The 15,418-nt window shown below is 41.4% G+C and overlaps 1 protein-coding gene across 4 annotated transcripts in view; it reads right to left on the bottom strand.

Moving 5' to 3' along the window:
- The window catches only part of DYSF (dysferlin), a 731,032-nt gene that overhangs the window by 502,800 nt on the left and 212,814 nt on the right, over positions 1-15,418 (bottom strand). For all 4 annotated transcript variants that reach the window (XM_029594483.1, XM_029594497.1, XM_029594488.1 and 1 more), the window contains exons 18-19: positions 11,753-11,866; positions 1,313-1,490 (exon numbers count right to left, since the gene is read on the bottom strand). In XM_029594483.1, the coding sequence (XP_029450343.1) occupies positions 1,313-1,490; positions 11,753-11,866 (292 nt within the window). The remainder of the gene's footprint in view (positions 1-1,312; positions 1,491-11,752; positions 11,867-15,418) is intronic.

The following is a 15,418-nucleotide window of genomic DNA, read 5'->3' as shown; positions in this document are numbered from 1 at the left end:
CAGGTCAGTAGTTTACAATCCCAAAACAAGTTTCAATATCCAGGGATGCTTAGCCTTAGATACTCATTGTGCCTGTTGAAAGGTGGGAGAACCCAATACCCTGAAGAGCAGGTGGGGTGGACCCAGTACCCAGAAGGGGCACATCCTTGAAAGGGGGCATCAAATGCTCAGCATGCCAGACATGGAGATTGCAGACAGATTCAAAATGAGTCAGTAACAGAGATTCTACCATCAGAGACAGCCAACTCGAAGCCCCTGTCACTAACTCCATTGACACTTCGCTGGATTCATCATGTACAAACTGTGGAAGGCCTCACCATCACACAATCCCTGCTTTTTGGCCATCCAATAGTATCAGGAAAACAACCACTACACAAAAGAGTCTGCAAAGGCTTTAAGTCTCTGGGAAAGGAAATGCATTTACCAACCCTTTGGATGCAGGTGTTGCTGAAGGCTATGGACATTATGACAAAGACATTGAATGAACAGACTGATTGGGAATAGTCTGATTGGATGAACAGCCAACTTCAGCTTCTGTCTCAACCTCCTACAGGGAATAGAGGGCCTCCTTGTTTACCATTTCCACTGAGTACATGGCAACTAGTTTTCTGGCTAGAATTTACCGGATAAGTCTTTAAATATGCCGATTTTGCCATTTAGATGGATAACGTTTCAGTTAACAGTCCTGGGTCGGGGACCATGTGCCAGGGACCCTTCATGCATGGGCCCTGAATTTAGCCAGTAGGTGTAACCCTTAAGCAATGACTGACTCCTTCCCTTCCTCCCCAGGACTATAAAAGCTCCCTCCACGGTCTCTCTAGATACAGCTGACCAAGGGAGCCAAAAATCTGACTTTTTAATTCACTGGGGACCCTCTGGTTGGTAGAGCACAGCACTTACTGCTCGAGCCACTGGGCAGGCCTGAAAATACATCTTTCAATGATGCTGGTCATGAGAATTGCATGAGGAAGCATTCAGTGCTGTGAGCTCTGTTGGTGGAGAGGAGATACTCAGTCAATCAGAAGGTAGAAATTGGTATAGATAAGGCATGGTTAATTCTTATAATCATATGGTAGGCCACGGCTTCCTAAACTAATCCTGGGGATCCTACAGCCAGTCAGATTTTCAGATTATCCATAATAAATATGCATGAGATAAACGTGCAGATACTGGGTTTCCAATGTTTGCAAAATTATCTCATTCATAATCACTGTGGATATCCTCAGGACAGATTTGGGAAGCCATGCAGTAAACTCTAATATGAGATTATAGGAAAATGGCACATCCACTGCAAAACATTTGCATTACTCACCATCAAATACAGCCCTGCTGTACTGAGTTGTAGATGCCAAGGGGAGACAGGTGGTATCAAATTTGTTGCCATAATTCCCAATACTGACTTCAAACTGAATGGCATCATCAACATCCTGAAGCATGGTGGCAGAGTAGAATGCAGCGAACAAGCAAAATTTTCTTCTTCGAAGATATTTCTGTGATAAACATAGTGACATATAATGAGTTCACTCATAAACCACAACCTCTGCGTGCTTAGGTTTTTCTTGTGCTTTGGTCTTTTCTTCAATTAGACTGTAAACTCTTTGAGGAGATTCAGTTTTTCCTCTGCTGTGTACCACTAGATTTTTACAAGACCGTCATGACATCTGGAAAAATTTGGCATAACATTTTGCAAGCGGTACAGCCTATCTACTACATTTTCTTGCTTTTTAAACTTTTTTCCTGCAATTTGTTTGCCTGAATGCTCTGAAGTGCCTGAATGCTCTGAAGAAAGATGCGGCAAAATAGTCATCAACACTACAGCAAATTTCCTGGGTGATAAGACATATGGGTTAATACAGTAAGTAAATTTTCAAATGCAGAGAACCTTTCCAGTTTTCCTTTCTCTTGGAATACTGCCTTACTGATACTATTCTTAACTGCATACTATTGCTTCTGATGTGTGCTGCTAGTAACTTTTGGGATTCTGCACCTATATTTTAACTTTCTGACTGCATTTATGGAATCTTTCCAGATTTTTACCAGGGTTTATCTGGTAAATAGTACAGTGGACAGCCACTGGGATACTTACCCAGTTCTCAAACTGCACTTTAGAACTAGCGGGTAATGGAAGAACTGTAAGTGGGTCATGAGATGAAGCACTACCACAGACACTCAGCCCAGAAAATCAAAAGTAACAAGAGCAGTACGCATTTTGCAAATTATTTTAAAAGTAAATTGTCAACTATATTTGTATCATTATCTGATAAATTAGAGAATCGTTTTACAACCATCATATCATTAGAGCTATAAAAAAAAAATAACAGCTTGATGGAAATTGTTAGAGGAGTTTACTTTGATAGGGCTCCTGGGATTTTTCTCCAGCTCCAAAGTGGGTGCCAAACAGAAACAGCATGGAAACTTCTGGAATAGGAGAACTGTATTATCATAACTGATAGCTAATAGAAATCCTTCCCTACATGACCACTTTGAATTTGAAGATTGAAGGTGGTGATGTTGAAATGCTCCCCAAGGACACATGGCAAATAAAATATACCCTTCACATCATCACACATCACAGACAAAATAGCTTTTCAAATAAAAGTTACATTCTCTATATCTCTGGGAAACCAGGTGCCATCTAGCACGCATGCTGCCTTTAACGGCTCGTGGGCTGCCCCCGAGAGCCATCGCGCTTACCTTCGTGGCCAGGCTGGCTGCTGCCATCCCCTGCACACCAGAACGCTGCCACAGGAGGCCACTGAGTGCCATGCGGCAGGACACCGCCAGCCCCTGCCTCTCATTGCTCCCCTTAGGCACGTGCGCGCCCAACACCGAGTCTTTTAAAGGGACCATTGTGGGAAAGACCCTGCAGCCCCTGCTGATGACATCACCAATCAATCATTGCCCTATATAAGGGCAGCTTCCCCGATGCACCTTGCCGCAGCAACAAGTCCAGCTACAATTGTAGTGCATGTTGTTTGCCCCAACCTTCTCCAGCCCTGTTCATCCCTCTTCCTCTCTCTAAGGCAGATACCTTTTCTGATCTTTGCCTGAACTCTTGATATGCATGACCGCCGCCTGCCTCTGACCTTAGCCTGTCCTTGGATCATGACTCTAAAGTTCTCCAGAGACCTTCGCCTAAGTCTTGCCAGCCCTGGCACCCAAAGACTCAACCCGAGGGGAATGAAGGCTAGTGAAGTGTGAATCTCCAGACTGGTCTCTGCTTCGCCTGGGTCCACCTGCTGGCGGTGAGAACCTGCAGGGCTCCTCCCTGCTGGTAGAGCCAACCTCATCCCAGCCCAAGAGTCCACAGACACAACAAAGCATCCCCTTCCTCCGCCATAGAACCTAAGAACAACCCATACTGGATCAGACCAAGGGTCCATCAAGCCCAGCATCCTGTTTCCAACAGTGGCCAATCCAGGCCATAAGAACCTGGCAAGTACCCAAAAACTAAGTCTCCTCCAAGAACTTATCCAATCCTTTTTTAAACACAGCTATACTAACTGCACTAACCACATCCTCTGGCAACAAATTCCAGAGTTTAATTGTGCGTTGAGTAAAAAAGAACTTTTTCCGATTAGTTTTAAATGTGCCACATGCTAACTTCATGGAGTGCCCCCTAGTCTTCCTATTATCCGAAAGAGTAAATAACCGATTCACATCTACCCGTTCTAGACCTCTCATGATTTTAAATATCTCTATCATATCCCCCCTCAGCCGTCTCTTCTCCAAGCTGAAAAGTCCTAACCTCTTTAGTCTTTCCTCATAGGGGAGCTCTTCCATTCCCCTTATCATTTTGGTAGCCCTTCTCTGTATCTTCTCCATCGCAATTATCTCTTTTTTGAGATGTGGCGACCAGAATTGTACACAGTATTCAAGGTACGGTCTTACCATGGAGCGATACAGAGGCATTATGACATTTTTCGTTTATTCACCATTCCCTTTCTAATAATTTCCAACATTCTGTTTGCTTTTTTAACTGCCGCAGCACACTGATTTCAATGTGTTATCCACTATGACGTCTAGATCTCTTTCTTGGGTTGTAGCACCTAATATGGAACCTAACATTGTGTAACTATAGCATGGGTTATTTTTCCCTATATGCATCACCTTGCACTTATCCACATTAAATTTCATCTGCCATTTGGATGCCCAATTTTCCAGTCTCACAAGGTCTTCCTGCAATTTATCACAATCTGCTTGTGATTTAACTATGCTGAACAATTTTGTATCATCTGCAAATTTGATTATCTCACTCGTCATATTTCTTTCCGGATCATTTATAAATGTATTGAGAGGGAGATGCTACTGGAATGCCTGGTTCTCTGATCTGCAGGGATTTAGAACACTTCCAAGGAAGGAACAAACCACCTGTGTCACTGGGAATACAATATAGGCAGGTTAATGGAGGTGTTTACACTTTTATCGCTTTTTTATGTATATGTTTGCTTTGTAAGTTTTATGGAATTATGAATGTTTTATTGCAATTTGCTTTGATCATTTTTATTGGAATTTAGTGGAATAGAAGTCTGTTTAAATAAATAGATAAATAAATAATAAAATAACACTTAAAATTATTTTCACCATTTGATGGTATACAGTGAAATGTTTTTGTGAGATATGCCCTTAGGGAACATGTCTGCTTTGCCACAGTATCGAGTTAGTGAAAACATTTCTAATTTAGTCAGTGAATTAATGAGAACACTTCTGATTTTGGAGTCAGAAGTCCCAAGAATAAAATCCAAATGGGGACAAGTTCTTAGCATCATTGTGCACACACACACACACACACACACACACACAAAGAAATAAAAGCTGCAATTTTCATGCTGCCAGATTTAACAATTAGGATATTTAACCCTATGTTTCAGTGGCAGTGCTATATGCTGACATGCAGAGGGGTCCAGATTCAGTTCTGAGCTTAGGTGTTCCATTCTCCAGTTCAGTCGAGTCTGGGGATCTTGTGGAGAAAACATTCATAACGTCTAAGATGGAGGAAGTGATCATCATAGGAAGTGATCATCATAGTCATCACACAATGGTTACACCTAGTGGCTAGATTTGGACCTCTAGAGAGAGCCCTAGAGTATGGTCCCAACTGAGAATGGTTGCTGCAATGAATGGTTAAAGTAAGTTGGGAAGGGATATAGAATACATGAAAAAATTAACGAATAGTTGCAAATGGAATTCTTTGCATCAGATCCTAGTCTTTGTTCCGCCTGAGATGGAAGCCTGAAGGAATAGGAGGAAACTCCTGAATCAAAAAAATATTAGGAGAGCTACATGAAAAAACTCTTGCACATTTTGCTAATGCTTCAGCACCTGTTGAACGATACTTGACATTAGGAATGGACATTCGAAAGAAATGAAATAGGAAATGAGACGCGCTCAGAGAGATGTGCGTGCTGTTGTGCACACAGATGGAAGATATGCGCCCGGCACAATAAGCGTGTGGCTATGTGCGTCGCTTGTGCGCATGGTACTTGGGCACGCGACGTTGTGCGCACAAGATATTTGTGTGCACGGCTCACCTCTGTGCACACGGGACGGGGCGGCAGACAGGGCGGCAAACAGGTCAAGATGGTGACAGCGACCACGCGGACAATATGGCTACCACCTTGGAGGGTCTCCATGTGGGAGCACCCTCGGATCTGACCGGGGTCTAGCCCTGCTAGGGCAGATCAACCCGGTGGCACTAGCACCGGCTGGCGAACTGTGCGACTCTTCGAGCTTCGGAGACCGGAGACTTTTAAATAGATTTCTACCATACCTTGTCTTGGCACTTCCCGGTCTCGTTCCGGGCGGTCTCCAGCTGCGGGGGGAGAGGGAAATACCTTCACCGCCGTGCTCGAAGTTGCACCCGCTGCCTCTCAGCCTCACCCGATGTCTAGGTCCTCGCCGGGGGTCGGCCGCCAGACCGAGGCTTACCTCCGAGGGTTCACGGAAATCACCTCGGGAATTCTCAACTGGGGGAGGGACCCAAGGGGTGTCACCGCAGGAGAGTGGGGCTCATCTATACAGGTAAAATTTCTTCTTGTTTTGGGTTTCTTTGGTAAATTACTCTAACGCTGTGCTAGCATGCATAGAGTCCCGAACTGCTATGGAGACGGAAAATACTGAAGAGCTGCACTTCCTGCAGGGGTATATGTACTAGGACTGACGTCAGATTGAAATCTGATCCGTCTCCAACTGTATCAGGAGTACACTATATCCATTGGTCCTGAGTCCATCTGCTACATGCTAGGAAATTTCCAATTTTGGTTCAGATCATTTTCAAAACAGAACAAGTTAAATTCCGATGAAATATCATTGTAATCTCATTTTGTTTTGAAAACCTAATTTAAAAAGATAAAGTTGCCAGCTGGGCCTCGTCTAGGCTTAGGCCAAGACCCAACGAAAGGGCTGTGGCCTATGCCCAAGTAGGATGTCGGGGTCTTGGTTTAGGCACTGGCCTGATGCCAGGGCCTAGGCCAAGACCTGAGCAAAGGCCCAGGTCCAGCCCCAGGCCTGATGCCTGGGCCCAAGCCAAAACCAAGTAAAGGCCCAGGCCCAGGCCTGGGAAATTTCCCGCAGACTCTTCCATATTTACCAAATCCAACGCTGCATCCTAGCCTAGTCCTGACTAAACCAAACTAACTAAACCAATGAAACAAATTAAACATTACACAAAATGAAATTCATGGGAAAAAGCCCCCCAAAACAAAATGAAAAACAAATCTAAATTGACTCTACTTGATATTACTATTGTGTTTTCCAAACTACTTGTGAGCATCTTTCTTCTGTACAGATCTCTGTAAACTGGAATGGCTGGTGGCATTATAGTATTGCAAAATTACTCCCACTACTGAGTCAACAAAAATGTGTAATGCACTTATTCAATATATATAGCCCAACAGCATTCACACAGTTTTTTTGTTTTTTTTATAATTTTATTTTTATTGCATTTTCAAATAAACACAAGGATGACCTGTTCCAGAAAGGAGATATTATACAATATGGATTACCAATCTCATATATTAGACAAAATTTAAACAAAAATAATAATAATAGTATATCTATTATAATAAGAAATGGGGGATACGAAGGATTATATAGAGCAAAATCAGAAGAAATATTGTAAAAAGAATTGCTTTCTAGATATCCACTACATCAAATTTAAATTGCCGAGTAACCCATGGTAGATAATATTAGGAGTGTGAATCAAAGAACGCTCATAACTGAGAAGGTTCAAAAAACAAATATTTAGAATTTTGATAACTAAGTAAACATTTGCACGGATACCACAGACAAAATCTAGCACCTCGTGATACAGCTTCTGGTTTCATTGATAAAAAAAATTTTTGCGTCTTTCTTGAGTAGTCCTTGTTAGGTCTGGATAAACTCAGATTTTCTGTCCATGAAATAACTGTGCCTGGTTCCGAAAGAAAAATTTTAAAACAAAATTTCTTTCTGATGGAAATGCAAAAGTTACGAGTAATGTCCTTCTTGTCTGTATTACTGTTTCTTGTGAGAGTTCTAAAATATCTGAGACATTTAAAGAAACATCTTGATTACCAGAAGTTGCTTGTAAAGATGAAGGAAGATAATAAATCTTTGTAATTGCTGGAACAGCTTCTTTAGGAAATTTAAGGATCTGTATAAGGTAATTATTAAACAAATCCCGAGGTAGGATTAATTTCAAATAGAGAAAATTCAGGAGCCTTAAATTCTGAATTTTCAATGAGTTTTTGATGTTTTCCAGCATTTTAGAATAAACAATATCTGACTGTACCAATTTACTCTGTATTGCTTCAACTGAAGATAATTTTGAATCCATTTCTGTCACTTTAGAAGCTAAAGTTGTAATTTGAGATTCCATTATCGATGACTTAATATTGGAATCTTTCACAACTTGTATTAAGGAAATAATAGCTTTTTCCAATGAAGTCAAAGTCTTCCATATTGAGTCCAAAGTTATTACCAGTGGTCAGGTCATGGGAGATTGTAGAATCAAACGTACCTTGGAGTCACATTCTCCTTCTTCCATGGGGTTCCCATTTCTCATCATAGCCTCTGGAGTCTGGGGAACTTCCAAGGGGCCCATGGAGTGTCACGAACGAGAACTCTCCGAAGACGGCGTCAAAATGGCGTCTCTCCTTGGGCAGTAGATTTCCCTTCACCACTTGGATCATTTTTCCAGGACACTGATAGTCCGTCGGTTGAAATTCAAATGCTGTTGATGGCAGCGGTGGGATCGTCGGCACACCGGGAAGCAAAGATATTTCTTTTGCCAAAGGAGCCAGCGTTCGCTTCCTGCAAGGCTCCAAAGCGGCTCCTCCCTCTGGTGTAGACTGTAGTGGAGACGCGAAGAACGGCTCAATCTGTTGCAGGCAAAGAGCAGGTAACGGAGAAGACGTTGAGCCTTCTCTTAGCCTTGCCTTTCTTTTTGTAAGCGGCATTTTAGTAAATTTTAAGAAAAATTATAGTAATCCCAGACAGAGAGGCTAAGCATGTACTCCAGACCACAGCTATCTTGGGGCCTCATTTTCTAAAGTATCGCAGGTCTGCGATACTTTAGGTAATGAGGGGCGGGGGGCCGAAACGGGGGGGGGGGGGGCCTGAGCTAGCCGGCAGCGATCGCACCATCGCGGTGCATTCGCTGCCAGTTTCGCACCCAATAGCGCCACTATAGAAGGTGTAGCTATTGGGCGCGAACTCGGATGCGAAAAGGGCCTTACCTTTTCATTGACCGTGGCGTCTTCACGGAATCGGCCCCGGTGACGCCCCGACTCCTCCTCTTCCAGGGCCGACTCTGCCCCCATTTTGGTATTGCACGCGATAAGGGACTTTTCGCGTGCGAAACGTCCCTTATCGCGTGCGATCCGGATAGAAAATGAGGCCCTTGGTCTCCCACAAAGTTTTTTTTAATTATTTCCATCAACTTTATATTAGCAACTTGAATCCAGATCAAACTGAAATCTGAAATTAGGTGGCATAACTGTTCATAACACCTGCAGAATAGAACTCCAATGTTTTATTTGGTACCCAAAATTCATTAATCTCTGAGCTCTCCACTGGACGACCAATAGTTTTGGCAAAGGAATCAATGCCATAACCTTTAGCAATTTTTTTGGATCGCATCTTGAAGCCATTTGTCTCGAAGGTAACATCTTATGTTAAAGACTCAACAGACATATTACAGTTCCTAAGTCAAACACAAGTCAGTGCTGTGGAAATATTAGTTACTATGGACATTGAATCCCTGTATATTGTAATACCACAGTAACAGGCACTTGGATGAGTTTTCAAAATGTTTTCACTGGTTTTATTACCCCAGAGAATTCCTACATCATTTATTTTGGACTTGGCTAGATTAGCTTTGAACAAAAACTATTTTGCATTCCAACATGAATATTTTTTACAAGTACAGGGTACCCCTGTGGGTGCAGCAATGGCACCTGATATTGCCAATATTTATATTGCAGCGTTTGAGGAGAGATGCATCTGTCCTAGTAAACGGTGGAGCTCGATCAGGTGTTTTAAGAGATAAATCAATGATATCTTTCTCGTATGAAGGGGTCACAGGCAGCACTGAAGGAATTTTATGAGTGGTTAAATCATTTAGACACTCCGTTGAGATTCTCTCTTTCATTTCATTGAGAGGATATTTCATTTTTAGGTATTCATATTCGAAATCATCATAAAGTACTAACTACATCGTTGTAAAGGAAGTCAAATGAAAGAAATAATCTTTTCTTTTCCAGCTTTCATCCTAGCCATCTAAAGACGCACTTATCAGTTGGCCAGTTTCTTCATCTGAGACGATTATGCTCTGACATCAGCAATTTTAAAGCCCAAGCAAAGATAATGGCACATCATTTTTGGAACACGGATATCTGGCATCATGTGTTAAGCAAGCATTTCATTGGGCCTTATTCAGTAATCATGAACTTTTGATGTCACCAACTCAAAAGGAAAAACCTGATCACCAGATTTGTGTGTCTTCTCAGATATGAGAGATTATTAAAAAAACATTAGCCTATTCTACAATATCATGTGGTGTGGAAAGTGGTCCTATGTTTGCTTTCTCAAGAAGATGAAATTTAAGGAACAGGTGGTTCGAGCATTTCCAGATTACATTGGTAACAATGGTGAAACAGAATTTCCAATCTGCGAATGTCAATGTCAGATTTGTCTACAAAAATTGCCTACCAGTCAAATTACATTTGTAACAAGTCAAATGACTGAAGTTCTACAGGGAGTCACCTGACAAGCTACGTTTGTCATCTATGTCATATGTCCCTGTAACCTGTGGTACATTGGTAAGACAAAAAGGAAAATTAAGACCAGACTTATTGAACACAGAAGCTGTTTAAACACACAATATTTAAATGCCATTATGGTTCTACACTATGTGCAAAAACAACACGTCTTTAGTGATCTTAAATGGTCCGTTCTGGACTATGTATGCATCAATTGGCAGGGAGGGCATAGGGTGAAGGCTTTAAGTCAAAAAGAACAATCATGGATTTTTTTCCTGAATACTACACATCCTGGTGGGTTAAATTCTGATATTGAATGGCATTTGTTCTAAATGAATATGCTTTAGTTTTAATAGATATCCAGCTGGTGTGTCAGGTGAAGCGTGATGACGTCAGTTATCACATGATATAAAAGCATAACTTGATTGGAGAACACCATCATTCTTTTCGATTGCAGTGACAGAGCACACTGATATTTCTGCAGATGGGATTCAAAGGTATTTCTAACATTCAGCGATAATACTTGAAGGTAATGATTTCATGTAACAATCCTGAATTCATATATGTCTGCTTATCTTTAGTTTAATTTGCTGGAAAGTCAAGTACAACTCTGACCAGATGCCACAGCAATCAGCGAAACATGGCGCCATGTTGAGCTGAGCTCTCCATTGCATAAGTGTGCAGAGGGAAGTAATGCTGGTCTTCCTTGTTTTTTTATTTACAATGACTTTAAAAAAATGTGTGTAAAAAAATAAGAAACAGTATACAGCGTGGCAAAGATGTTATGATTAAGCATACCCAGCAAATTGGTGCTCAAGTAATACACGGGTGTTATGAACAGTCCTGCCACCTAATTACAATTTTCAATTTGATCTGGATTCAAGTTGCTAATTTACAATTGATGCATATAATTTAAAAAAAAAAAACTTTGTGTAAATGCTGTTGGGCTATATATTATAGTATTGCATCCATTCTGGTCTACTCATGCATATCTTCCTCTGATAATATGCCAGCACTTGTGTCTCAATTATATAAGCACTATACTCTAAACATTCACAATCCAATATTTTAAAATACATTTTCTATATTAAAAATTATTAATGAAACACAAGGAAAAATCATAAGAACATAAGAACATAAGGCATGCCATACTGGGTAAGACCAAGGGTCCATCAAGCCCAGTATCCTGTTTTCAACAGTGGCCAATCCAAGTCACAAGTACCAGGCAAGTATCCAAAAATTAGATAGATCACAAGCTACTATTGCTTATTATTTACCATCATAGCAGTTTATGGATTTATCTTCTAGGAACTTATCCAAACCTTTTTTTACCCCCAGTTATACTAACTGCTGTAACCACATCCTCTGGCAATGAATTCAGATAGCACTCAGTATATCAACTTGCAGCTAAAGACTACAACAATAATTCTCTATTTCATATTCATATTACTTAACACAGTACATTTTTACTTCACTGAAGCTTTCTGAATTTTATGCAGGTCTGCTATTACCTCAACGCGTAAAAGATCATCCAAAGGAATGTCCTCCACTTTCTGTTCAATTTGTTCCACCAGTTTGGTTTCCAGTTCCAAAAGGATCCTTCCCCGATAGGCCACTCCTTCTCCCTTTCGGATTACATGAGCAGAGATTACACTTGGAAATATTTTATCAAGAAAAATATTCTTAAGAATGAACTGTACAGATGGAAAGAAAAAATTCTCACTGGTTAGAAATGTTAAGAGTAGCTATTTATTTATTTATTACAAATTCTTAATATTCTGCACTCTTACCAAACAAGTTGTTTGAGGTGGATTAAAACATCAGAAGTTTACAATATAAACTAAAACAATAATAACAATATTTCCTTACATCAAAAGCATAACATCATGGTTAAATGATAATTGTGCAGCTTAGTATGTTTAAACCTGCCTCTGCTGTGCTGCCTTTTCTCCAGCCTCCTGTGGCTGCTACTCCCCTAGCCCCTGCTTAGAGGCGATTAAGAAATGTCATTGTTAATGTTAAGAACATAAGAACATGCCATACTGGGTCTTACCAAGGGTCCATCAAGCCCAGAAACCTGTTTCCAATAGGGGCCAATCCAGGAACCTGAAGCTCTGCAGATGGGTAGCTGCGATGCTCTAGAGAAGAGGTATCTACACTTAGGGGCCGATGCAATGCAGTGCGTTCAGCCGAGCACACTGTATAACCTGCAGTTGGATGCAGGTTGTATAGCACTACCTAATCCCCTTATGCAATAAGGGGATTAGCGCCTTCACAACGAGCATCCAACTCAAAGTGAAACTAATAGCGCTCATCATATGCAAATGTATGTGAATGAGGCTATTAGCTATTCACTCTGAATGCAAAAAACAAAAATGTGCGTCTAAGGCGCACATTTAAGCACTCAGAAATTAATGCCTGCACAGAGCAGGCGGTAATTGCTGAACGCTCCTAAATGTAGAACAGAAAAGCAGAAAAACTGCTTTTCTATACAGCCTCCTACTTAATATCGTTGTGATGAATTTGGCGTCTATTTTCCTAACCGGCAGACGGCCGACGCTCGCAGGCTTCCGTTATCAAGGAGGTGCTAGGGGTGCAACCCCTAATTTAAATATTGCATGGCGCCCCCTAGGAGGGGTGCCTAGAGGCACGTTAGGAAAGCGAGCGCTGACTGTTCAGCACCCGCTTTCAGCGCACAAATATTGCATCAGCCCTTAGAGAGGTTGAATCGTTGCCCTCCCAGTGAAGAGACTGGGTGGGCTGGCCGGTAACAGGACCAGGAGGGGCATCTATACCCAGAAAGAGCCAGTAGTATCCATCCATGCCAGAGCACTACCATAAGTGAACCAGTGTGCTGTGGAGCAACTATTACCAGCTGAATCGAGTTAGCATACCCAGAACCGTGAGGAAGTATAACCCCAAAAAAACAAAGTGCCTTCTGTTTTGGGGAGACACTGAGAACCAAGTGTGAGTATCGGGCTTTGTCTGCAGTGTTTCTGTTTACTCTAAATTAAGTGTATGGGGATCTCAAAACCTTTCTCTTACAAAGCTCCATTGCTTCCAAATACACTGCAGAGAGTGATATGAGAGTAGAGAATTAATGGTAGAAGAAGTGGGAGTTGTCATGAGTTTAACAGAACTCCTGTGCCTTCAGATTTCAGGGTTTGTCGGAGTTTCTCTGGCTATTAGGAAGGAGCTGGAGGGTGATCTCTTCCAAAGGAAAGGACTACTAGTCCTGCTTCCTGCCCTGGGAATGTAGCTGGGGCTCAAGGTTGTTGTCAGAGCACTGCTTTGACAGCAACACTGGACACACCAGGAGTCGGACGCTAATTCCTAGCTGTCATATCAGGTTTGAAGGAGTGGACGTGATGGGGATGGGGTGAGGAGGAGGGGAGGAGTGAGCATATGCTTCAGGCCTTCCCTTTATTAATGTTTGACCTGAAATGTATTTTGGGGGGCTTGGGGAAGATGGGATTGGTCAACAGAATCAGCATTATTTTTATTGCTGTGGAGTGGGGAGCAACTGAAAGGCCCACACCAAAGATTTTTCCCCCCCCTGTAATTGCTGCTTCACCAGCGATACTCTTCAACTATCACTGGTTAAGTTAAAGCTATCTGGGAACACAATTAATACTGAAGCCATACTGTGTAGAATCTCGGAAAATATCTTCAAACATCAGATAAGTTTTTGGATTTTAATTGCATAAAAAAAAAACCTTTCTGAAAAAATATGAAGGCACAAGTATTTTTGTGGCAAATAGGCTCAGACCAATAATTATTCATAAGGCAAGTGAAGGTTATATAGCCAGTAGTGCCTAGTGATTCAAACAATTAATCATATTATGAACAATATCTGTAGACAATTTTTTTGTATACTGTTAAAAGCTAGACATGACATCTTTCTGTAATTTTTAATGCATAATTATTATTTGTTGATTTTAACAGACTGGAAATATAAAACAGTGGCAGGCCCATGCAATACAGTGTGCTCAGCCGAGCACACGCTTTACAGGAGCTTGGACATGCGTTTTGGCTGCACGTCCAAAACCCCTCATGCCATAAGGGGATTAGCACGTCCAAGCCAGCATGAAGCTAATAGCGTTCATCACATGTAAATTCATATTGATGAGGCTATTAGCTATTACCCCCGATGCAAAAAAATTTTTAAAAAGTGCACCTGACGTACACATTTTTACTCTCAAAAATTAACGCCTACCCCGAAGCAGGCATTAATTCTTTAGGAGCCCCAAAAGTTTACAGAACTGAAAAAAGGAGAACGGGAATTTTAAAAAAATAAAAGTATCACTGACGGTCAGGTTAGGAAAATGGACGCTTGTGAAACTGAGGGTCCTTTTTCCTAACCCGCTGACAGCCACCTCTCCTGGGTGCCCAATGCCAAGGAGGCACTAGGGATGCAAAAGTTTCCTTAGCACCTCCTTTTTACTGTGGCAGTCCATTTAAATATTACATCGAGTGCCTGGGAGAGGTGGGCGCCATTTTAACGCACACCAATATTGCATCGGTCTGTGAATGTGGTTTATGCAAAACTTTGAATACTGTGGCAGCAACCAGCTCTCATCCACAAAGGGACACTGCAATCAGCTTTAGTTCTGTATGGGAGATTACTAGTGAATAGCATGTGTGGTAGTGGGTATGGCCAATAAAAGGAGAAAGTCAGTCAATCATTAAGGTAAGTTACCTCCCCCTCTTAAATTCTGGGTGAATGATAACAAATCTCTCCCTCTAATAACCTCAGGTCAAAGCAATTTTGTAAGGGTTAAAAAATGAGACAACTGTATAGTCATTAACACTTTATTCATCTAATTCTCCATTCATTGAACAAACAAGGGGGACACAGAATTTATTCAGTTTTATACTGGTTTAAGCACCCATTAAATTAGATTCACTTGGTTTAATTGCAGAGTTCTACATTCACAAGGAAACAGCTGTTCTTTAATTTCCATTAGGAACTATGTACACTCTATAACTCCTTATAGCTGCTAAATAACCTTTTACATTTTATAAGGATCTTAACACTTAAGGAAAAGAGCAGCAGTGCAGGTGATTCAGGGGCTTAGTACAATCTGATTTATTAGACCACTTTCAGTTTAGCTTAATAACAAACCTTTTCATTCATTCAGACACTCAGTAGGACAAGAAAGAAAAGCCTCACAGTG

This window comes from Rhinatrema bivittatum, chromosome 1 (assembly GCF_901001135.1).
Source record: "Rhinatrema bivittatum chromosome 1, aRhiBiv1.1, whole genome shotgun sequence".
Lineage (NCBI taxonomy): Eukaryota > Metazoa > Chordata > Amphibia > Gymnophiona > Rhinatrematidae > Rhinatrema > Rhinatrema bivittatum.
Note: the sequence above shows the minus strand (reverse complement) of the source record. Positions and strands in the feature narration are given on the sequence as shown.